Genomic DNA, 23,750 nt, shown 5'->3' on the forward strand with positions numbered 1-23,750 from the left:
AGCCATGATACCGCCATACAGGGTACTCTCTATAGTCCCGTACTGGGCCGTGAAGCAGCTACACAGGGAACTCTCTATAATCCAGTGCCAGGCCGTGATACAGCTACACAGGGTACTCTCTATAGTCCCGTATTGGGCCGTGATGCAGCTACACAGGGAACTCTCTATAGTCCCGTACTGAGCCATGATGCAGCCATAGAGGGTTTTCTCTATAGTCCCGTACCGGGCCGTGATGCAGCTACACAGGGAACTCTCTATAGTCCCGTGCCAGGCCGTGGCGCAGCTACACAGGGTACTCTCTATAGTCCCGTACTGAGCCATGATGCAGCCATACAGGGTTTTCTCTATAGTCCCGTACCGGGCCGTGATGCAGCTATACAGGGTACTCTCTATAGTCCCGTACCAGGCCGTGATACAGCCATACAGGGTACTCCCTATAGTCCCGTACCAGGCCGTGATGCAGCTACACAGGGTACTCCCTATAGTCCCGTACCAGGCCGTGATACAGCCATACAGGGTACTCTCTATAGTCTCGTACCAGGCCGTGATACAGCTACACAGGGTACTGTCTATAGTCCCGTCCAGGCCGTGATACAGCCATACAGGGTACTCCCTATAGTCCCGTACCAGGCCGTGGCGTAGCTACACAGGGTACTCTCTGTAGTCCCGTACCGGGCCGTGATGTAGCTACACAGGGTACTACCTATAGTCCCGTACCAGGCCGTGAAGCAGCTACACAGGGTACTCTCTATAGTCCCGTACCGGGCCGTGAAGCAGCTACACAGGGTACTCTCTATAGTCCCATACCAGACCATGATGCAGCTACACAGTGTACTCTCTATAGTCCCGTAGCGGGCCGTGATGCAGCTACACAGGGTACTCTCTATAGTCCCGTACTGAGCCATGATACCGCCATACAGGGTACTCTCTATAGTCCCGTACTGGGCCGTGAAGCAGCTACACAGGGAACTCTCTATAATCCAGTGCCAGGCCGTGATACAGCTACACAGGGTACTCTCTATAGTCCCGTACTGGGCCGTGATGCAGCTACACAGGGTACTCTCTATAGTCCCGTACCGGGCCGTGGCGCAGCTACACAGGGAACTCTCTATAGTCCCGTACTGAGCCATGATGCAGCCATAGAGGGTTTTCTCTATAGTCCCATACCGGGCCGTGATGCAGCTACACAGGGAACTCTCTATAGTCCCGTACCGGGCCGTGATGCAGCTATACAGGGTACTCTCTATAGTCCCGTACCAGGCCATGATGCAGCCATACAGGGTACTCCCTATAGTCCCATACCAGGCCGTGATGCAGCCATACAAGGAACTCCCTATAGTCCTGTACCGGGCCGTGATGCAGCCAAACAGGGTACTCTCGATACTCCCGTACCGGGCCGCTATACAGGGTACTCTCTACAGTCCTGTACCGGGCCGTGATGCAGCTACACAGGGTACTCTCTATAGTCCCGTACCAGGCCGTGACGCATCTACACAGGGTACTCTCTATAGTCCCGTACCAGGCCGTGACGCATCTACACAGGGTACTCTCTACAGTCCCGTACCAGGCCGTGAAGCAGCTACACAGGGTACTCTCTATAGTCCCGTACTGGGCCGTGATCCAGCTACACAGGGTACTCCCTATAGTCCCGTACCAGGCCGTGATGCAGCCATACAGGGTACTCCGTATAGTCCCATACCAGGCCGTGATGCAGCCATACAGGGAACTCCCTATAGTCCTGTACCGGGCCATGATGCAGCCAAACAGGGTATTCTCTATACTCCCATACCGGGCCGCTATACAGCTATACAGGGTACTCTCTACAGTCCCGTACCATCCCATAGCCGTGATGCAGCTACACAGGGTACTCTCTATAGTCCCGTACCAGGCCGTGACGCATCTACACAGGGTACTCTCTATAGTCCCGTACCAGGCCGTGATACAGCCATACAGGGTACTCTCTGTAGTCCCGTACCAGGCCGTGACGTAGCTACACAGGGTACTCTCTATAGTCCAGTACTGGGCCGTGATACAGCCATACAGGGTACTCTCTATAGTCCCGTACCGGGCCGTGATGCAGCTACACAGGGCACTCTCTATAGTCCCGTAGTGGGCCGTGATGCAGCTACACAGGATACTCTCTATAGTCCCGTACCGGGCCGTGATGCAGATACAAAGGGTACTCTCTATAGTCCCATACTGGGCCGTGATGCAGCTACACAGGGTACTCTCTATAATCCCGTACCGGGCCGTGATGCAGCTACACAGGGTACTCTCTATAGTCCCGTACCAGGCCGTGACGCATCTACACAGGGTACTCTCTATAGTCCCGTACCAGGCCGTGACGCAGCTACACAGGGTACTCTCTATAGTCCCGTCGTAGGCCGTGATGCAACTATACAGGTTACTCTCTATAATCCCGTAGCGGGCCGTGATGCAGCTACACAGGGTACTCTCTATAGTCCCGTACCGGGCCGTGATGCAGCCATACTGGGTACTCTCTATAGTCCTGTACCGGGCCGTGATGCAGCTACACAGGGCACTCTCTATAGTCCCGTACCGGGCCGTGATGCAGCCATACTGGGTACTCTCTATAGTCCTGTACCGGGCCGTGATGCAGCTACACAGGGCACTCTCTATAGTCCCGTACCGGGCCGTGATGCAGCCATACTGGGTACTCTCTATAGTCCTGTACCGGGCCGTGATGCAGCTACACAGGGCACTCTCTATAGTCCCGTACCGGGCCGTGATGCAGCCATACTGGGTACTCTCTATAGTCCTGTACCGGGCCGTGATGCAGCTACACAGGGCACTCTCTATAGTCCCGTACCGGGCCGTGATGCAGCCATACTGGGTACTCTCTATAGTCCTGTACCGAGCCGTGATGCAGCTACACAGGGCACTCTCTATAGTCCCGTACCGGGCCGTGATGCAGCCATACTGGGTACTCTCTATAGTCCTGTACCGGGCCGTGATGCAGCTACACAGGGCACTCTCTATAGTCCTGTACCGGGCCGTGATGCAGCTACACAGGGTACTACCCATCTGAGGGTATCCGGGGGTCGTATTGGCCCGTTTTCATTACGTGTGGGAGGTTACAACCCGCTCCCCTATTATTTACCCCAATGTGTAATCCACTCACAGGGGCCAATGCATGTAATTTCCCAAAATCTGAAATAAATCCAACAATATATCCATTCAAATAGCTTGCGGTGATGTAATTTAAAGTATTTCCTATCCAGACACTTTGTCTGATAAATGTTTCATTGGAGCATATTCCTGTTTGCTGGCCCAATATTCTCCCAGCCCAGGTAAATTCAATACCAGGAACAAAGGATTATTGGCTTTGAGGGTTTTTTGGGGATCTAAGGCTGGTCAGCAGAGAAGATCAGGGCCCAAAGATGCCTGATGTGGTCCCCAGAAGGCAGGAGCATCTGTATCTCTCTCTGAGGAACATGGACGTATGGAACAGGAGAGGAGTCAGCGAGCACGAGCCTGCCCGCCTCTAACTGCACCTGGTCACTGGAGTCAGGCCCCCTCTCTGTTGCAGTAGGAGCCAGTGCGTGCTTTTTTATTTGTCACCTACCTGCACCCCCCAACTCCAGGGGGGTGGAACTGAAGATTTTCAGCAGTGACAACCTCGAAAGATTTTAACAGGTGCACTTTTTACAAAAACGCTACGGAGAGCGATGACTGACCACCCAGCGTGCCGTTTGTGCGGCGTATGTTTATTTACTGGGTAGCATTCCTTGGCAATGAGGGAGAGCCCCCCCCCCCCAACCCCCCTCTTCACACTGTTCTTGTCTCCGCGAGGAAACACCTATGAATCCAGACAGTGGCAGTCGGCAGCTGTGCCTGGCCGCCAGACAAAGAGACGTGACCAGCTTCTGATGGACCCCAGTTAGGCGTCTGGTCCTGGGCCATCAGACACATCATGACACAGTAGCATAGCACTTTGCCATCAGAAATGCAAGCCAGGAGCTTTCTGGAACATATACATTTACTCTGCATTGTATTCAAGCGAGAAAACACTTCAATAATGTTGGCAAGCTTCAATATTTGAGCACAAACATTAATAAAGGATCTCTCTGCCCCCCCCCCCCCCCCCTCCACCAGCCACATGTCCGGAATGTAATGACTTCCATATATCTTGATTGATTTAAGTGTTCTGATTAAAACCTTGCCCGTTTTGGGTCATGGATACATAGGAATATGCAACTTGTGTTTAGGAAGCTTAGGAAGCCAGACAATTAGGTAAAGTCGCAGAAAAGAAAAATCAACCATCAGCCGTGTCCTTAACCAGTCATAATGCTTGGCAAGGATGTCTAAGAGGTGTATCATACTAATGTTAATAATAATACCATAACGAGGGCTGACTCAGTGCTCAATAGCACAGCCAGAAGGCCCCCAGTATGACTCGGTAAGTCGGTCTTTTCAAACAGAGGGGGCTTCATTTGGTTGGGGCTCCGTCGTTTAATTGTGAGGACGGAACACACCGAAATGGATGTTTACTCTTTGGTAGGGCTACACATGCAGAAAGCAAAGGGAAGTAAAAATGACATATACTGGTGTGGGTGGTGTCTGTCTGGATTTCTGTAGGATGTTCACTGGGACGTCTTACTGGACACCTTTAACAGTCAGATTTTAAGTACGGCTCCTTCTCTGACAGGGCTCCTCTGTAAGGTAGGCATTTGGCCCCGCCCACACGTCAAGTCAAATTATCGACCCTTAAAATGAACTCTGTTGAGCGTACTTGGGCAAACTCCACAGTCAAACCGGGGATGGGGATATCTTAAAGTTTAGTCGGAAGGGGGTGAGAGCTCGGCGGTGCAACGTGTTTTGAGATGTGGACTGTTAATGAGGGGCAGAGACGGGTGGATTGGACCATGTGTTGAGAATGCAGGTATGACTAACTAACTATTGGAGAATGCAGTTATGACTAAGCAATGCAACACAGCGGATTTTAGATTCCACCTGCACACTTCGATTCTACACAATAAGAAAAGGCAGGTTGGAAGAGAAAATATGGTGTTTAGTTCTAAAAGGGTTTAGCGGGAGTAGCAGTCTATAGAGCACTCAAATAACATTGCAATAAAGGCACCATGAGTCTGCAATGATCAGAAAGATGGTCCCTAAGAAAAGGGGAGAGTTTTGTTGCAAGTTATGTATTGAGATCAGAAAAAAGGTTTGGCATTTAGATCTGCATCCCAGACAATGGAAAAATACATACACACGCTCTGGTGGGATGGAAGTCATTTTCTAAATCTGTTCAGAAATAAACTGTAATTTTAAATAAATCGAGTATATTGTGGCAGCAAATTTGACAGATCAATATAAGGGGACAAAATATATATGTATGTATAGATCTGAGAAAAACGCTCCAGCGTAATCCCAAAGAAGGCAGAGCACAGCGTCACGTGAAGTTTGGTGGCATGTTGAAAAAACAAAAAGGAATGTGATAAAAAAAAAAAGGCATCAATCGGTGTAGCGAGGGGTTAAAAAGAAGAGCTAGAGTTGCACTGGCATCTATACATAAAAAGCCTCTATCAGGAAAGATGTGGAAAATAACTGTAATTAGCAGGCAGTGCGAATTCTGCATAAGAACAAAAGCCTTTCAGGCAGCGGAGATAGTGAATATCTGCAGTAATGAAATGCACACGGCGACTATTTCCTAACTCCCAAACGGGTGTCGTCAGTGGGCGTTGCTGAGCAACTAGGCCCAGAAGGCGGGCAGTTCATACACTCACCAGCGCTCTCAGGAGCTGAAGGACAGAAGTGAGACAAATTGAATGCTGCTCTATTCGGGGGGGGGGCAGGCTGAACTCCACCCCGACCAGGCAGTCTCCCAATATCCAGCAATTCTGCGAACCCCCAACGAGTAAAGGGGAGGGGGGGTTCAGCTATCAGGTCGGGGGAGCAGAATTGGGACCAAAAGGCTGCTGGTCCATCTCCCAGGTGTCGATCTTCTAGTGAAACTTTACATTTGGTGTTTAGAATTACAATTACAAATACAATTACAATGAACTTTATTTAGCCCAGGGGTGTCAAACTGCAGTCCTAGGGGTCGGAGCCCTGTGTAGCTTAGTTCTTTCCCTTTTCCTCCCACAAATGGTTCAGCTCAAGATCTGTCCGGTAATTAGCACAGAGGTGAATCAGGTGTGTTAAATGAGGGGAAACCCAAAAATGTACAGGGCTCTGCCCCCCCCCCAGGACAGGAGTCTGGCACCCCTGATTTAGCTTGTATTTCATCTGTATTGTTTCAGCACAATCTCCAGTCTCAAAGCAATAAAACTGTAAATTGACTTGAATAAAACACTCCTCTTGACAGTCATTGTCGTTATTTTTATTGATATTATTTTGTACTAAGTTCTGTTGCTGACCTTTTGAATATGAGCTAGAGAGGTACACAGAGGTACACAACCCAAAACAGAGGTAAAAAGGTATGATTTGAGTGGGAAAGCCACTCAAACTGTGTAGCGTGCTTGATAGTATGTGAAAGGGCACGTGAGCAGGATCTGGGGCGTGATGCAGACAGCTTCAGCGGGAGTCGGTCAAAACGGAAACGGCTTAACCGGGAGAACGAGGAAATCTCACCAAATAAGTGTAACTGGGTGCCTGTCGCTGGATAATTGTGTCAATGGACCAGGTATAATTAGACTGATCAAATCCGGGAGCTTCCTTTTACAAGCGTCTCATCACAGCAGGAGGCTCTGAGTGGTGGACACCTTGCAACGGGAATCCCCCCTCCGCCCTCCCCTTGGCTGCCTGCAAACACAGAATCAGCAACATCAAAATCACAGCTTGGAAGAACGCTCCCGCCATGCTGTCACGCGACAGCCTCTGCCTGGGGTACCCCCCCACCCCCACCCCCACCCCCACCCCCAAGCCGGAATCTCCGGGAAATCCACCCACAGCCTGCTCTCATTCCACACGCCACGCAAAAAATATTTCAGCTGTATTGATTCGACATGCATCGCCACTCTATTATTTATCACGCTATATTCGGGCTACTTATGCATTTCATATAACAATATCTAGGCTCCAGCTATGGTTGTTTATTTGAATATAACGTACTGTGGAGGATGACTAATGTAACTGGTGACGAACCGCTGAAGTCAGACATATTGCTGGCCCACGTTTGAAATATACACATTAATTACATGATTAGGGTACATTGGAATGCTAAGATTGTAATTGCATTATGGTACATCGACTAAACCACTAAAAGCAATGCTAATAAATGCAGATATAAAATATATCTAGTTATAAACCGTGTGTTATTTTATTGCTAATCATGTAGTGTGGTGCAGTTGTTTGTGATGCAGTGAAAACAATTAGTCTCACCTGTTAGCGATGAGGATTGTCAGTCAGATAGAGGTGTGCATCCTTGCTGGAGTGTACCTCAGAGGTGCCTCAGCTTGATTTTTGCAGAGGTTTTTGGGTCATTGCTGCATTACAAGTCAGATAAAGGTAGGCTTTTGGGTACCTTCCTGTTGTGACATCTGAGACCCTGTTTGATGATGTCGGTCTTCTGATGATTACGGTCTCCTCTTGGGGATCTTTGCTCTGGCCTATACAGATGAGGTTTCCCTAAGATCTATGAATGTGTTTTTTTTTTGGGGGGGGAGGGGGGGGCAGCAGGTTGCTATGCATTGGGTGAATGTCCTGTAATTCCTTTACCCTACAATCCAGCTAGTTGCCTGAGTGTCCCAGAAACAGGATCTGATTTATCGCGACCATGCATGGAGTTTGATGCTTGCATGCAATTCCTGTTGGGCAAAAAAAAAAATTTTTAATTAATGCTTACCTTATGTGTTAATGCATATATTTGATGGACAGATTACCTATATTTTGCCTACGGGCACCAACAAACCTCTTATGTAGAGGTGTAAAGTACCAGCATAGAACATATGCACAATATCGGTCATGCCAATTAACAGCATTGTCGACTCCCCCAAAACTTTGCCTCCCTGAAGTGACGGAATATGGGTCTTTAACTGCACAGCCATCCATCCAGGGTCTGCCCCAGTCCTGTGCCGCCTGAGCTCAGGTCCCCCATGAACTTCCTACGCTCTCTTCCAGTCATGCTCCGTATTTAAAGTAAAACTCGCAGGTTTTCCCTTCTTCCTTTTCAGATGTATAATCACACAACCAAAGAGTGGTAGAAGGTATAAGTGAACATAGTAAGCCCTGGCTCCATAAACAAGTACATAAAAAGCTATCTGGGCTGAAAAGAAAATACCTTAAATACATCGATGTAAATGTCCCTTCCCGCCTTGCCGTTAAGATGCTATAAACTGCGGCACTGTCTTCATTCTCTCTTAATGATGCTGTGGTGTAATACGACGCACCCATTTAAAGCGCCTCGGTGGGACTCTGTTGTGAAAGGCGCCGTATGAGAAATAAATCGAATTGAGTTGAATTGAAATTGGCTTCGCCGCCCTATAGATGGCCGAGGTGCCACCCGGCGCGCTTAACGTGCAGTTTACGCCCGCCTCCCCCTTCCGCTGGCATCAGTGCAAAAGAATACAATTTTCCGCAGGTGACGAGATGTTAATCTTGTTTATAGTTTCATGGCAACATTACAAATCAATGAATAAGACTAGGAGACAGCTCACCTGTGACAGCTGAACTGAAAACAGATAGCTTCGTTTCTTACACGTTTACGGATAATATTTAAATAATGGCACTGTTCCTCAGTGCAGCCCTAACTATGCTGACATTATTGTTACATGCCTAGCCTTGCAACCGTTTTTTTCTGCTATCACGATATTCAGATGTACACAATTCTGTGGTATCATGACTTGAGTGGAGTATATTAGGAAATGCATCCATACACTGTATATGGGAATTGGGCTTAGAAAATAATTCCATTTTTCTTGACTAGTCATTGCTCTTTGCGCACAAATTAATAGGTTTAATGTTATTTTAACTCCTACTAAATTTAGTGTAATGAGTTTGTCCCAGCAGCCGGGATAAGACACACGGCAGTATTTTAATCAAAAAGCGCTGCTAGCCGTTCCGCGTGCGTCTGCGTGTAAGCATGCAGATCAGGGAGGGATTACTTATCGATAATGGTGATCTATTCCTAAAACCAGAGTGAAACGCCAAATGATGTCATTTCCGTTCGGGTTTCATCGTCTCCTTTTGCAGATTTATCCCCTTTGCTGGAAACTTTTCTGTGCACAGCGTAACGAGGCGCGTCCGCATTGCCGACAGCGCGCAGCCTGCGGAGCGGTAATGCACGTGTGGCTGCTAGTTTTTTCTTCTTTTTCTACCTCCTCCTCTTCTTCTTCTTCATCCTTGGCGGGCTTCGATCACGCACCGTAGTGCAGTAGTTTTGCACTGACCGGCTCCCGCAGTGAAAGCTGCGAGTAAATAAGCTCGGACGGAAAACCGCCTTTGGACAAAATGCGGGCGCTATTTAGGGTCCTGAATCCTCTTCTTTTAATGTTGCTGTTCGGATGCTATCCTTCCCTGGTGAGTTTCCTCGACGATTTCCATTCATCGTTTCGCTGACATAAGTTGACTCGCAAAAAAGTGTTAACTAAATAAACTAGCGAATTAAAAAGTGATAACGCCTGCCGTGTTTTCAATTGTTTCAATGAGCGCTGGAAGGTAATATCCTAGTTATCCGCATTTTTGTTCCAGATGGCAATAAATAACAAATTTGACTGTAAAACTGTTGGGATAGGCACCATCATTTCGGAATGATTTATGGTTCACATATTCAGGTTATGTTTTAAATATTGTTGATTTGTATACGTAACAGGCTTTCACGTGCGTTGATGAGAGCAAAATTATATGCCCTGGGAGTGACGGCAATAATTAATCAATTAAATATAGTGTAATGACATTTTATTGATATTCTTTTATATGCGCATACAGTTCATAGGACACGTAAACTAAAAGCAAGCAATACTCTGTAAAAACCCAACAGATCGAGGTGTATTTTTATTTTATTACAAAATTGCGGTTGCTGAAAAGGACAGTATCGGAAATAGTTTCCCATTTCAACATTCTCGTTTTTAATCATGGAAAATATTTAAACGCGAATTGTGTAGCACTTATGTTCATAGTCAAGGTCTTCATGTCAAATCAATGTTCAGTGCTGCTGGTAAGTATTTCTATGCATTGTGCTCTGTGACGCATTTCCTTTGATATACATTACAAGAGTAAACAGTAATCGTTTTATTTGTAATGAACTAGAATATGAAAAAAATCACGGCAGAAACGAAAGCATTTCTGCTTCAAGCAAGATTTTATTAATTCGTATGTATTCCCTTAGGAAGCAGTAAGTGATTATATTTGGAAAAATATGTATGACTGATCGGTTGGGAATGCATATCAGAAATATAGACGGAAAAATGTTTGCAACAGTAGACTATCCGTGATCTTGCGGACAAGTTTCCTAGTTCAGTTCTCCAGTGTCCGCTATTCAGTGGTACCCACCCACCGAGAGTCGCTCCATTCATTTCCACACGGTCAGCCCTAACTCTGCACGCCGGGTATAACGCCGCACTTAGGCGACACGGCGTGCATTTTATGCCGCGCCACATTCGTCTGTTTTGCTCCCGCCCGTGCTTTGCCACAGTGTTGTCTTGGCGCAATGGAGCTGTCCACAACGTGGTGCTGAAAAAAAACTACATATAAAACCACTTAGACGTAAATACAGAGAGCCTGCTTCAGCGGACGGAGGAGGCGTTTTGCAAATAGGGAACTGTTTTTAAATTTGCCTTTAATGTATCAGTAAGTTTTGTATCAGAGTAGTTTTCTGACACTTATGACTCACATAGTGTATTATAATTATTATCCATAGTGGTGCTAATTACTATAATTACCTGTGTGCTGTCGTTATCATTGTTTTTTTGGTGACGGAACCTTGACAAACTTGTCTTTTCACAACCGCTAAGGTGGAAAATATCTAAAATTTCATTCCGAAACGATGGTGCCTATCCCAACAGTTTTACAGTCAATCTCTAATACGGTTGTATGAAATGTAGGAAACACACCTTTTCGCCACCGGGATGCTTAGTTAAGTGTTGCCTAGTGGAGTTTCCAGTATTGTCTACTGTAGTATCTTATTTTTAACAGTGGAACTGTTTCCTGGTTTCTTGGAGTATTGATATTGAGAGCAGCCGAAGTTGCTAAAAATTGGCTTTTATAATGCGGCTGCAGAATAGAGGAAAAAAATTAAGGCGTTTGGAAATAAAACATTCCGCACAGAGGAATAAAACATTCCGCACAGAGGAATAAAGGGACTCGCGTTCTGAAGAGTGTTTCTGCTGTTTTGGTACAATTAAAATACTAATTATAGGCAACCACTGAAAAATCGTCTAGGACAGGATGCTGTAAGACAAGAGCTGCCTGCTGAAGTCATTGGTTTGTAGCACAGAATTCCTCACAGGTGTGTCATAGTGCACAGTTGTTTATAAGTTATAAGATGTGATTGGTACTAGGATGCATCATGTGATCCACCTACGATTGCAGTGAGTGCAGGGGGAGTGTAATGAATAACAAAGGTCGTGATCATTTTTAATGTTCATATAAATGTGTGTGCGTGTGTATATATTGTGTGTGTCTTTACATATATATGGTGTGTGTGTGTGTGTGTGTGTACATATAAAATATTTTGGTTGCACAGGCAGTTATTAACCAATTGTAATAACCAGTCAACAACTTCATAATAACCAGTTTAGTTTTACCTAGTACAGCAGTATCACACATAATTATGTGGACTTGGTCTTAAGATCAAAAACTATTTCACCTAAGGGGGAAAAAAGAGTGAGATAACAAGAGTGATACAGAGTGTGTGCTGGGTCTCATTTCTCAGCCGTTGAAAGGATTAATTGATGTGCAAGTGCATTTTCTTAATAAAAAAAAATCTTACGGGGCCCTAAGTTACAGTCAGTCGTTTTTCAAGTATCCTCAAGTGAATTGGCTGTGTAATACGGAAATCTGTCATCGCGGCTATTAACGTGATAAACTGGAATTAAGGTTTCATGTGCATTGTATTGAATGCCTAGCCTTGTGTAAGGGGGAAAAAATACAATTATTTGTGGGTTATAAATTTCCCCCCATCATGTGCACTACAGGGTATAAAATAGATTGTGTCACCTTAAAAATATTACTCCATTATTGTATTATATAAGTCAAGTGGATGATAGGTTTCCTGACACATATAAAAAAAATTGCATAGGCTTGTAACAATGCAGTTCTGTCTGTAAATGATACCTGTATCCACACACCATGAAAAGGTGAAGGGCAAGTATTAGTTTGAATATACTACCGGTATTCTCAATGTATTTGTGGTCCCTGACTGATGTCCCTTATATTAATTGAATTGCATGTATATAATTATGAATATAATTAATCTGTGGATTCATAACTTTAGTTAGTTGCATTTATCTAATGTGAATCCATTCATCTTCCAGCTGTTTAGGTTGGTCAGGGTTGGGGGGAGGCAGGCTGGAGCACTACCCCCCCCCCACCCCCACCCCCACACCCACACACACACACACACACACACACACTGTGGCTTCTTTTTATTTAGAGATGCTAGGACATGCAAACTACATGCCAGAGGAGGTGGGACTTGAACCCTAACCCTGGTGGTGTGAGCCAACATGGCAGCACTCTTATGAATCTTCATTCATATTTCTTGCCATAGGTAATAACATCATGGATGCATATGTCAATTTATTTATGACACCATGAAAACAATTCCAGGCCTGGGGAATATGAAATAGTGGAACATAACACCTTAAAATAATTACAGTGTTTCTGGGATCACTCTAGGCTTACCTGAACTGAATAAGCAATGATGGATGGATGGATGGATGGTTGGATGGAGGGATGGATGGATGGATGGAGGGAGGGAGGGAGGGAGGGAGGGAGACTCCTGATTTAACAAAGTTGGTTCCTAATGGATTAATATGCCAGTTTCCTCCAATAAAATATTGCATGGTAACATTGTGATATTTGTTGTGATGTTCAGGCAAAACTGATCCACTTGCCAAAGTGTTGTCAGCAGATCTACTAAGTCTTACCTTTGGTTTCAATCCTAATCTTTATTCTCTCTGACATCTGGCTTTCCTGGTATGAAATAAAAATGCAGGCAGGAGTTCAGCACCGTGTCATACCAGCTGAACAAGCATGTCATGAAAATGACTCATGTACAAAAGCACAGTCTCAGGATATCCATTCAGGTTCAGCTTCGAGGCACCATGTTTATATTTTGACCTTATTTTTATTGTTGAGCAAACAGATTGGGGAAACTCTTGGAAACAAGGTATCTGTTTTAATGAATAATGCACACGTTTGTATATGAAGATTCCAAGTCCAAAAGAACTGTGATGATTCTGCGCGTTGACGCAAAGTCAATTCGCGCAGATTAATCTCATAGCAGGTAGAAAGCTGTAGGGGAACTTTCCAGAATTTCATGTATAAGGAGCTGCACATTGCTGTTAATCATGTTGTCAGATAAAGCATAGATTATCATGCTTCTGAAGATAGATATTGAGTATAAGCGTAGATTGTAATTGGTGTCTGGTTTGCCTTTAGCTTGGAGCAGACAAGGCTCACGCGTGATGAACAAGGCAGGATTATGGAACCTGTCACTGACATTAGAACTTTAAACCTAGAAAATGGCAGACTAGGGTGTGGGCATCAGCAGCACCTTAAAAGGGGCTCGTGCTACTTTGGCTTTTTCACATTTATGCATGTAGCTCACTAAACTGGATTAGTGTAGAAGTATAATTAATATAGACAGGGATTATGGAACAGTTGGTTGGTATGGTGATGCTTTGCTTAGCACGTGTGTCTCATACACCCAGGGTTGGGGGTTCGAAACCTGCCAGTTTGCACGTTCTGCCCGAGTTACATGAGATTCCTCTAACTGTCAGATTAATCAGTGCCTCTAACTTACCCACAGTTTGTGCAGGCTCCACAGTTTGTGCAGGCTCCACAGTTTCTGCAGGTTCCACAGTTTGTGTTTCTTCAGGCCTCCTTGTACTGGATAAGCATATAGATGGTGTAACTCTCCATATTTCTGTTGAAACATGCAATTAAACCAGGTATTTCATGCCTATTGTTACAGACAAGTTTCTTTGTTGCATTTTCCAAACCCAAACTGAATGGCTGAAGTACTTGGCTGAATAGATGAGCGTTGGAGAGTATTTGTGCTTCTGCGTTGCGTACAGTGACCCTAACAGGTCAGACCTCAAGCAGAGTGTGAACACTGCTCTTTATCACATAAATAATGCTTCCACTATTAATATTATTTTTAGAAACAGGAGAAGAATGCTTGATTGCATAAGGAGTAGTGGTGTTAGTCTGTATGATAGCCGTAGTGATTCCTTCATTGTTATTTCATCATCAGGCGTAAGCTAAGTGTAGAAAGGCCATTGCATGGGTAGTCGTGATGAGATATGTCCCAGAACAGTGTATTATTATACATCTATTTGGTTTGGCTCTATGGAGTTTACTGAGAGTTACATCACTCACAATCAACCAAATATCTGATGGTAACGTGTCTGTAGCACCTGTAACGCTAGCATGCCACTGAATCACCTGCCCGCTACCGTCGATGTGGAGACGGCCCCCGGACTCTAATGTTTACAAAAGAGGAGATCGCTGGTGGAAGCCCCCCCACCGAGAGCTTGATGGAGTAGGAATCATCACCGGCACATACTCGCTCTCTCTACCTTAGCAGGCTGGATCGATGACTGATGGATATTTTGTTTGTTGCCCTTTTACAGATTTATTTATATGTATGATCCATTTTTTCCTCACCCCTATAAAATGGGTGTTTACCATCCAGTGGATAAGGTGATACAAATGTTTCCTGCCATTTGATGAAGCTGGATGTTCCGCAGTAGAATGGTGGAGATCATTAGGTCCTTTTCCTCTCTAACAGCCATATTGCATCAGATTCAAATAACTAGCTTTAAGCAGTTGCGCTTTCTTAAAATGTTTGGCCTGGAGTGTCGGAGTGATTTTCACTGGGTTGGGGTGAGTTTGGAGCAGGTGAGAACAAACAGTTCCCAATACTGGGGTGCAGTGAGCTTTTACTAATGAACATGTCACCAGAGCTGGAAATAAGGTTAGATTCTTATTGCGATGACTGACTAAAGTTAGATGTGGGTTAACACATCAAGATCTCTGTGCTGTAATCACTGGGAAATTACAACATGGGTCAGTTTCCATTTACATACATCAATGACTTAAGGTGAAGAAAAATCAAGTAGGCTGTTTATAAGCCTGTATTTAAATGGAACTGCACAATAGGAAAGCGAAATGCGTGATTAAATTGCGCATCAGATTCCTTAATCGGATCGTTTAGGCACCGTCGGATGATCCCTGCCACTGCGGGCCGCTAGGAGTCGCAGGAAAGGTGTGTGCCCCGAGCGGGCGGAGGGTCACAGCCGCCAGGTCCTCAATCATACTCAGAAAGCGCCGCTTCATGCAGTAACGAAGACTTCAGACTGCGCCGGGGGGCACTTCAGTCTGCTATACTGTGGCACTTTTAGTCCTCGGGACCACAGGAATTTAAAAATACCATGCAGAGGATGTGGCGTAATCATCACTATTATTATCATTGGAAATGGGGGTCAGGGGGGGGACACCCGGCTCAAAAAACAGCAGCCCCCAACCCCCAAATAAACAGGAGCATGTTCCTTATCTTTTAATATGAATCCACACATTATTGAGGCCAAATAGCTGCGCATGCAAAGCGCGAGGGTGGACCATACTGTACACCTGTGGAAGACGTAGTGCTACATCAAACAAAGTAATTACATCATATGCATTAGTTATTTTATGTAGCTTCGTTTTGTTTAGTTGTGAAACTCTACGCTAAACAGGGTTGCTCTTATTTTCATTGATGAACCCAGCCCCCACCCCCCACCCCCCCCAATTTGGAATCCTTCCGCCTCCACTGATTATTATTATTGTTGTTGTCGTTAATGTTATTATTGTTCTTGTACGCGACGAGGACGGAATACCGTAGCTGCCTACTGAATCTGCAATGACTTTGTGATTGATATACTATATGCCTGAGTGAAATCAACTCGTTCCAAGATATAATGGATTCTTCCCTGACATCCATCCATGGAATTCACTCTCTGAGTGCATGGCAGGGCGTCTCGCTGCTGTTTGCCCAGGGTGGGCCCTGGCGGACTGGGACGTGTCTGCGTGCTGACAGGCGTGTCCGTTTGCGCAGACCATCGGGCCCCAGGAGGGCTGGCAGGTGTACAGCTCGGCGCAGGACGCAGACGGCCGCTGCCTCTGCACCCTGGTGGCCCCAGAGCAGGGCCTCTGCTCCCGCGATGCCAAGAGCCGGCAGCTCCGGCAGCTGCTGGAGAAGGTACGCGCGCAGCCACACGCGCGCAGCCACACACACACTCACACGCACACACACACCATGTGTGAGGTCGGCTCAAGGTTTTCACCCAAATCATGCACATTTACCATCTAAAAAGAACAATTGAGCACATTTTTACGTTTTGTCTATATGTATCCAAAATGATGCTGGGGGGAATTGCAATTGTCATGTTGTCCATGAGTGGTGTGCCAGTGTGCCAGTGTGCCCTGCGATGGGTTGGCTCCCCATCCTGGGTTATTCTCTGCCTTGGACCCGTATCATTCGAGAGACTCCAGACCCATGTGTCCCTGCATAGCACAAGTGTGTATAGAGGATGGATGTTTTTATCCAGAGCTGCTTACATTTTTGAGAGCGCCAATCCCAGGGGCAGTGGTGGGTAAAGGGCCTTGCTCTGGCGCCGGGTGGTGAAATCAGCCTTGCAACCCTGGTGTGTGACCTTCTGATCACAGGCCCAGTGCCCAGTGCCCAGTGCCCGAGCTCACTGAGTCACACACCAAAGCCCCTGAAAAGTCATTATAATTCAGTTCCTGGCATCCAACCATCCATCCATCCATTTTCTGTAACCATTTTTGCTATTCAGAGTCATGTAGGGTCTGGAGCCTATTCCAGTAGCTACAGGTGCCAGGCAGGGAACAACAACCCAGGATGGGGACGCCAACTCATCACAGGGTACATCTACGGGCAACTTGGCAACTCCAATGAACCTCAGCATGTTTTGGGACTGTGAGAGGGAACCCCACGATGACATGGGGGAAGCATGCAAAGTGGAGACTCGAACCCTGATTCCGGAGTAACAAGGCTAACCACTGTGCCAGCAAGCCACGATCAGCATCTGGCAAACTGAAATTGATATAAAGCCACTCTAAAGAAGGTGTTGATTTAATTTAGATTTTTAGTTTATGTCGACAGTAAACTCGCCCAGTGAGTTTCTGAAGACTTAAAAGTGCCTTAATTTTCAGAACATGCTATCGACACCGGTGCTGAGGGAGCGCCCACGTTCACTTAGGTGTGGGGATTAAGTCAGTTAAGTGGATGCTTAAGAGTTTAACCGAGACGGAAAACCTACAGTAGCGTTCACCAATCCCTAGGCACCGGGAGGGGCCACCTACAGCGATCTCCGCTGCGGAATTCCCTGTGAGGCACCGTGGGCTCCGTGCTGAATCTCCAGGGGGAGGCTGATTGAATTACCAAATCCAAGTCGGATTTTCGGAGCAGCAAAGCGGGTCCCCTTTAAATTATGGGCTATAGATGTAGTTTTCAAAGTGGTTTCCTCACGTTTTATTCAACCTGTCACTAGTGTAACTGGATATATAATATTTTGCACTAAACTGATGCAGGTGGCCATGTGTGTCAGATGCTCAGATCTCCCCTTTTTACAAAATTCCAGAAAAGTCATAAAAATTTAGAGTCTATAGGCCTCAAGCTGCAAAATAACCTGAAGTTATGCCTGCCAGAGCCTAATTGGTCACTGTATTGTCTTGTCACCCCAGCTAAAGAAATCTGAGTGGATTTTGACCAATCAATGTCCAATCGGTTTGCAGAGTTGAACACCGGGGAGCGGCACGGCCTCTCAGCAGGCAGCGCTGACACCTCACATCTCAGGATCATTATTTTGAGTCCAGCCCCAGTTCTGTGGGTGTGGTTTACTGCCGTGGTCCAAGAACATGCGCTTCCAATTAATTGGTCACCCTGAGAGAGTGAAGGCTTTCCCCGCAGAGAACTGTCCCATACCTGACATGCCACTCTCACGTCGGAAGGTTCTGGAATATTACAGCCTTTACCCAATAAGCAGATATATTATATTATAATAGATGGATGGACTGCTCGATGAGTAAAACTGTACCTTAAGCTAAAATAAATGTCAGATGGAAGAAATTTTTGAATCCAACAGATAATTTGAAAAATATATAGCTGTTATATTCACGGATTTTTCTTTATGAAGTCCTAAGTAATTATATAACATGAGCAGTGTTGTGGTTCTGTGGGTACAATATTACCTCATCCCTCCTGGGATGGCAGTTTGCATATCTGTGTCGGCCTATTCAACATACTGTAGGTTTCCGCCAGAAACGGACCAGTTATGTGACCCGCTGCCTTTGAATTGCTTTGCCCTGCAATGGACTGGCGCCCTGGTGCTTCCGGGCATTGACTCCTCATGATGCAGAAGTAGCTACAAAAGCTGGACATACATACATACATACATACATACATAGAGTAACATTGTATCTTACAGGTACAGAACATGTCACAGTCAATAGAAGTCCTGAACCTGCGGACACAGCGGGATTTTCAGTACGTCATGAAAATGGAGAACCAAATGAAAGGACTGAGGACAAAGTTCAGGCAGATTGAGGCCGACAGGAAAACGTTAATGACTAAAGGATTCCAAGTAAGTCTTTTCTGCTTTCAACTGGCTGCAGTTCTGCTATTGTCGTTAATAGTACAGCAAGGTCATCCCAGTGCAAGGTCATCCCAGTGCAAGGTCATCCCAGTGCATATCACTAAGATTAAGACTCTTTTCCTGATCATTCAAACGAAATGCTGACACACACTGAATTGCATCAGTATTGGACATTTTTGTTGTCTAAATCTGGCAGATAAGTTAAAGTCATACAGACAAATTCAGATCATTCACCTGGAAATCACCTTTATAGGTCACTGGTTACAAGCAGTGTAGAAAATGTGACAAATTCAACACATAAATAAAGCAATAAAGCAACTTTCTGATCAAATCCTTTTCTGCCACTTATGGTTTTGAAAAAGAAAGGTAGTTTATGGCTACTGTGCAATATTAGGCCATCCCCTGACCTCCAATCAGATGGTCTGTTTGACTTCACGGGTAAGGAATAGATTGAAACATGATTGTTTTGCTGTCTGAGCCATGTGGGGAAGTGCTCTATCACTGCACACATTACTGACGCAGCTGAGCAGCCGGCCAGCCCTGTAAACTGATCAGTTAAGCCTCAGGTCTGACGCCGAAGCATGCTCCGGTCAACTCGCCAGCGACCCACGGTGTCAGACTCACCGCCCCGTTTCGCCGGCAGGAGCTGAAGGAGAAGATGGACGAGCTGCAGCCGCTGATCCCCGTCCTGGAGCAGTACAAAACAGACGCCCGGCTCATCTCGCAGTTCAAAGAGGAGATCCGGAACCTATCGGCCGTGTTGACAGGCATCCAGCAAGAGATCGGCGCCTATGACTACGATGAGCTCAACCAGAGGGTCATCAGTCTGGAAACCAGGCTGAGGGAGTGCATGAGCAAACTCAGTAAGGCCTTCCCCTCCATCTTCTGCGGGAGCAGGTGTTGAAGTGCAACCCGGAATGTGTAGCAACTTCGAGCTAAATTAGCATATAATAAAGCCATCAACCAACATTCACAGTCCTGTTAGCCTGCATGCTACGGAAGCATGCTAATACAGGAAACATTAATATTGATGAGGAACAGACCCAGCTGTCTGGAAACAGATGCTATGTTGAACACAGAGAGGCAGGGCCGGCTGTCAGTATACAAACAATACAGTATTTATGGTTATTTTAATATATACAGTATTGTGAAAATATCTGGAGGAGGAAGATGCATAAAACTGACAGATGGTGGGAAGGATTGAGAACATAGCCATACCATATAATTTTAAGATATAATAGAAATGCTAGGAATTTGTATGCATGTTAGTGTATACATGGCGTGACGTGAAATATTATGTTGGTCTCTTAACAGCATGTGGCAAGTTAATGAAAATCACAGGCCCCGTAACAATAAAGACGTCTGGCACAAGATTTGGAGCTTGGATGACTGATCCACAGGCGTCGTACAGGAACAACAGGGTAAGCTGTGTGTATTTTAGTGCCGCATCACCTTTCATGTCTATTCTCTTATTCAGTTGGTAGAAGGTATTACCTTTTTTTTATGTGTATGTTGACGAACTGGGAGCATGTAATTTGGTTTGTTTTGAGGGTCCTCTGCTATTTATGTTTATGAGTAGAGAATTTTTTTTAAAGAGATTTAATATTTATTCAATTTTATGTAGGTTTGGTATATGGACAGTTACACCAATAACAAGATTGTCCGTGAATACAAATCTATGTCAGACTTCATTTCTGGAGTAGAGTCGAGAACCTACAACCTTCCTTTCAAGTGGGCCGGGACCAACCACGTGGTCTACAATGGTTCTCTGTACTACAACAAATACCAGAGCAACATCATGGTGAAGTACAGCTTTGAGACAGGCCAGATCCTCACCCAAAGGGCACTGGAATACGCCGGCTTCCACAATGTCTACCCGTACACCTGGGGGGGGTTCTCGGACATCGACCTCATGGCCGACGAGCTGGGCCTCTGGGCCGTGTACGCCACCAACCAGAACGCCGGCAACGTCGTCATCAGCCAGCTGGACCCCGACACCCTGGAGGTCCTGAAGACGTGGAACACAGAGTACTCCAAGAGGAATGCGGGCGAGTCCTTCATGATCTGCGGTACGCTCTACATCACCAACTCCCACCTGACTGGTGCCAAAGTCTACTACTCCTACTCTACCAAGACATCAACCTACGAGTACACGGACATCCCCTTCCACAACCAGTACTTTCACATTTCCATGCTCGACTACAACGCCAGGGACAGGGCGCTATATGCGTGGAATAATGGCCATCAAGTGCTTTTCAACGTCACGCTCTTCCACGTCATCAAAACCACCGATGACTCGTAGGCTGACGCTCCTGGTCGTTTCCTTGGAGTCCATATGGAATTTTATTTATTAATTTTCCCCTCCAACATAGACCTCATTCAGTTTGTCAGTCTTTAAAATAATCCCTTTTGTATGTTTGCTTCAAGGACATTAAAAACTGAATTGTAAAAAATTATGCAATATGTTATAATTATAGAGCCAATTAAATACATTTACTGTTGTTTTCTACACATTGCAATGGAACATCTGACTTACTGCGTTTGGTTGTAGATAATTGTATGCATGTATGTAAAAACAAATCATCTTATCAGTTATAACAGTAGGCCTATATTTCTGTTATTTGTACGTAACATTTATTGGCCCCCGAAACTACTGCCAAACTGAGGAAGAAATTCATAAGGTTCCACTGTCAGAGGTAATATAATGCAGAATATAATACCGATATTTTTTAAAGTGTTGAACCACTTTAAAATATGAAATAGCACATGGTATTATTTTGTGTGTGTTTCCCATTACACTGTTCAGTTTTATTTCAGAGTATATTTTTTTAATGTGAGATATTTTAAGTGAATAGATATTGTCATGCTCAGCTGAATGTGTTCATGACTTTGTCACCCTGACCACTGACATTACACACACAAAAAGCTGGTGAAAGAAAAAGCGTAATGTGAAATGTTAAGTCTTTGTTTGTTTCGTTACCTTGTACCTACATTCCTCTGGTTATCTATTATACTCAAAAACGAACAGGGTCAAATGGCCTGGTTTGTCTGTGTTTTATTTCCCGCCTTTTGTCGTGGGTGATCCAGCTCGTCACCTCACTGTAAAGAGGGGTTACAGGGGCTCAGTGTGACAAGTTTACAGCAGCGACAGAGCAATGCTGCAAAGCGGACGTCGCTTTAGTGGCCAAGTAAAGACTTCACGTCAGCCGAGCCGGGGAGGTCTCTTCGGTGTTCCGCTCTGGGAAGCCGAACGTGAAACAGTGAAAGACATCTCCCTCAGATCACAGATATCCGGGCCTGTAATTCAGGATCTTCTTGGCCGGAGAGGTTCACTGCCACTGGGGGCTTAATCATACGACGGTATTTATCATTAATCAGGAAAGGTCACCCACCAGTTATCAGGAAAAATGTTAACGATCCCACTGCACATAGGCAGCTGTCTTGGGCCAACGCCACTGCATGGTGGAACTTTCCCAACACACCGTATGTTCTTTGACAAGCAATGGCTGTTCCATAGGAATGGCTGCGTTTTATCGTGCTCCGGGGCGGCACGATGCTGCAGTGCTTTGCACTGTTACCTCAGACCCCTGAGACCAGGCTTCAAGTCTCTGCTGTGACTCTGTGCATGTGGAGCTTGCATGTTCTCTCCATGTCATTGTGGGGTTTCCTCTGGGTACTCTGGTTTCCCACACAATACAAAAACACGCTGTGGTGAATTGGAGTTACCAAATCGCCCATAGGTAGGTGTGTGTGAGTGACTGGTGTGTGAGTGTGCCCTGCGATGGGTTGGCACCCCATCCTGGGTTATTCCCTGCCTTGTGCCCGTAGCCTCTGGGAAAAGCTCCAGAACCCCTGTGACCCTGAATTAGACAAGTGGTTACAGAAGATGGATGGATGGATTTTGATTTTAATTTTAAAGAAATATCAATGTTTGGATCTTTTACTTTGAGCATGATAGAATATTCCCAAATAGCGCTGACTGAATAACAACAATGTTGCTGGCTGACCAGTCTCCTTTGTATATTCTTATAGTATAATGACTCTGCAGCCTCCAACACCCAGGTACGCGAATCTGGGGAAATGGCCAAATATTTGTCTTGCCTAATCTTGTGCCAGGTAACAAGCATCCATCTTAAGAAACAATTTTGTTTTGGACTGCTGGGTCAGGACTGGTATATGAAAAACAGGCACTGTACCCACAATGCACTTTTAATGGAGATTTGAGTGAGGCTGCCTGTCAAAAAATATTCAGAAACCCCTTATTATCATGCAAAACTTTTACCCCGAGTCCTTGTTCTACACCTTCCGCTTCTCCCAGAGGATGAAGTATGTACAGCAGCTGATATTCACAGTAATAACAAAGGAGAGGACAGGTTTTCAGGGGGGCTGATTTGCATTTCAAGTAAATGTTTCACTATATTCAGTCTCACAGAGGGCTAAAACATCTTATGCCTAAAGCACAACATTACAAAAGCCTTACATTTTTAATTCAGTTTGATCGCTGCACTCATTTAATTTTCATTCTCGTTTTGCCACTTTAATAACTCACAAGGAAACAACTTAACTCATGTAAGCGAAGGATGAGAGTAAAGAGAAATGCTATGATATCTCTCTTTTTTTTTTTTTCTCCGTAAAATTTTAAAGATTCGGTGTCAAAGCAGGGTGACGGTCCATAAAATTATTCACACTGTGAAAACAGACCAGAATATAATGTATAAGAAGTGACTAAGAACTTGTCATGACTTTCAAACTTAAATGATCGTTAAGGTAAAATTACATGACTAGAGCTTATAGCACAGTAATAATGGAAATAGCAAAATACTAATTAACTTTACCTATAGAAAATTAGATTTATTTGACAAATGTGTATATTTCTTGCTTGAGTAATTTTGCTTCTATGCTGCTTATCCAGCGCAGGAAAACCAGGAAGTACGCGGGACAGCAAGCACATAGCCACATAGTAAA

The 23,750-nt window shown here is 45.3% G+C and overlaps 1 protein-coding gene and 1 long non-coding RNA gene across 3 annotated transcripts; one reads left to right on the forward strand and one right to left on the reverse strand.

Annotated features, from left to right (window-relative positions):
• Positions 1-6,360: 6,360 nt before the first annotated feature.
• LOC111849406 (uncharacterized) lies at positions 6,361-8,728 on the reverse strand. Of its 2 annotated transcripts, XR_002839516.2 has the most exons (4): positions 8,619-8,728; positions 7,681-7,769; positions 7,345-7,571; positions 6,361-6,765 (listed from the first exon to the last, which is right to left on the reverse strand). It is a non-coding gene; the product is annotated as an uncharacterized lncRNA (long non-coding RNA). The 2 variants fall into 2 exon arrangements; XR_002839515.2 differs by having other exon boundaries at positions 7,345-7,769.
• A 409-nt stretch (positions 8,729-9,137) lies between these two features.
• Positions 9,138-21,820, forward strand: LOC111849423 (noelin-3). The gene is made up of 6 exons (XM_023822272.2): positions 9,138-9,480; positions 16,223-16,366; positions 18,618-18,773; positions 19,429-19,648; positions 20,100-20,206; positions 20,410-21,820. Exons 1-6 carry the CDS (start codon positions 9,412-9,414, stop codon positions 21,085-21,087), a joined length of 1,374 nt encoding a protein of 457 aa, XP_023678040.1. The 5' UTR covers positions 9,138-9,411; the 3' UTR covers positions 21,088-21,820.
• Positions 21,821-23,750: the final 1,930 nt, after the last annotated feature.

The sequence above is a fragment of the Paramormyrops kingsleyae genome, chromosome 21 (assembly GCF_048594095.1).
Source record: "Paramormyrops kingsleyae isolate MSU_618 chromosome 21, PKINGS_0.4, whole genome shotgun sequence".
Taxonomy (NCBI): domain Eukaryota; kingdom Metazoa; phylum Chordata; class Actinopteri; order Osteoglossiformes; family Mormyridae; genus Paramormyrops; species Paramormyrops kingsleyae.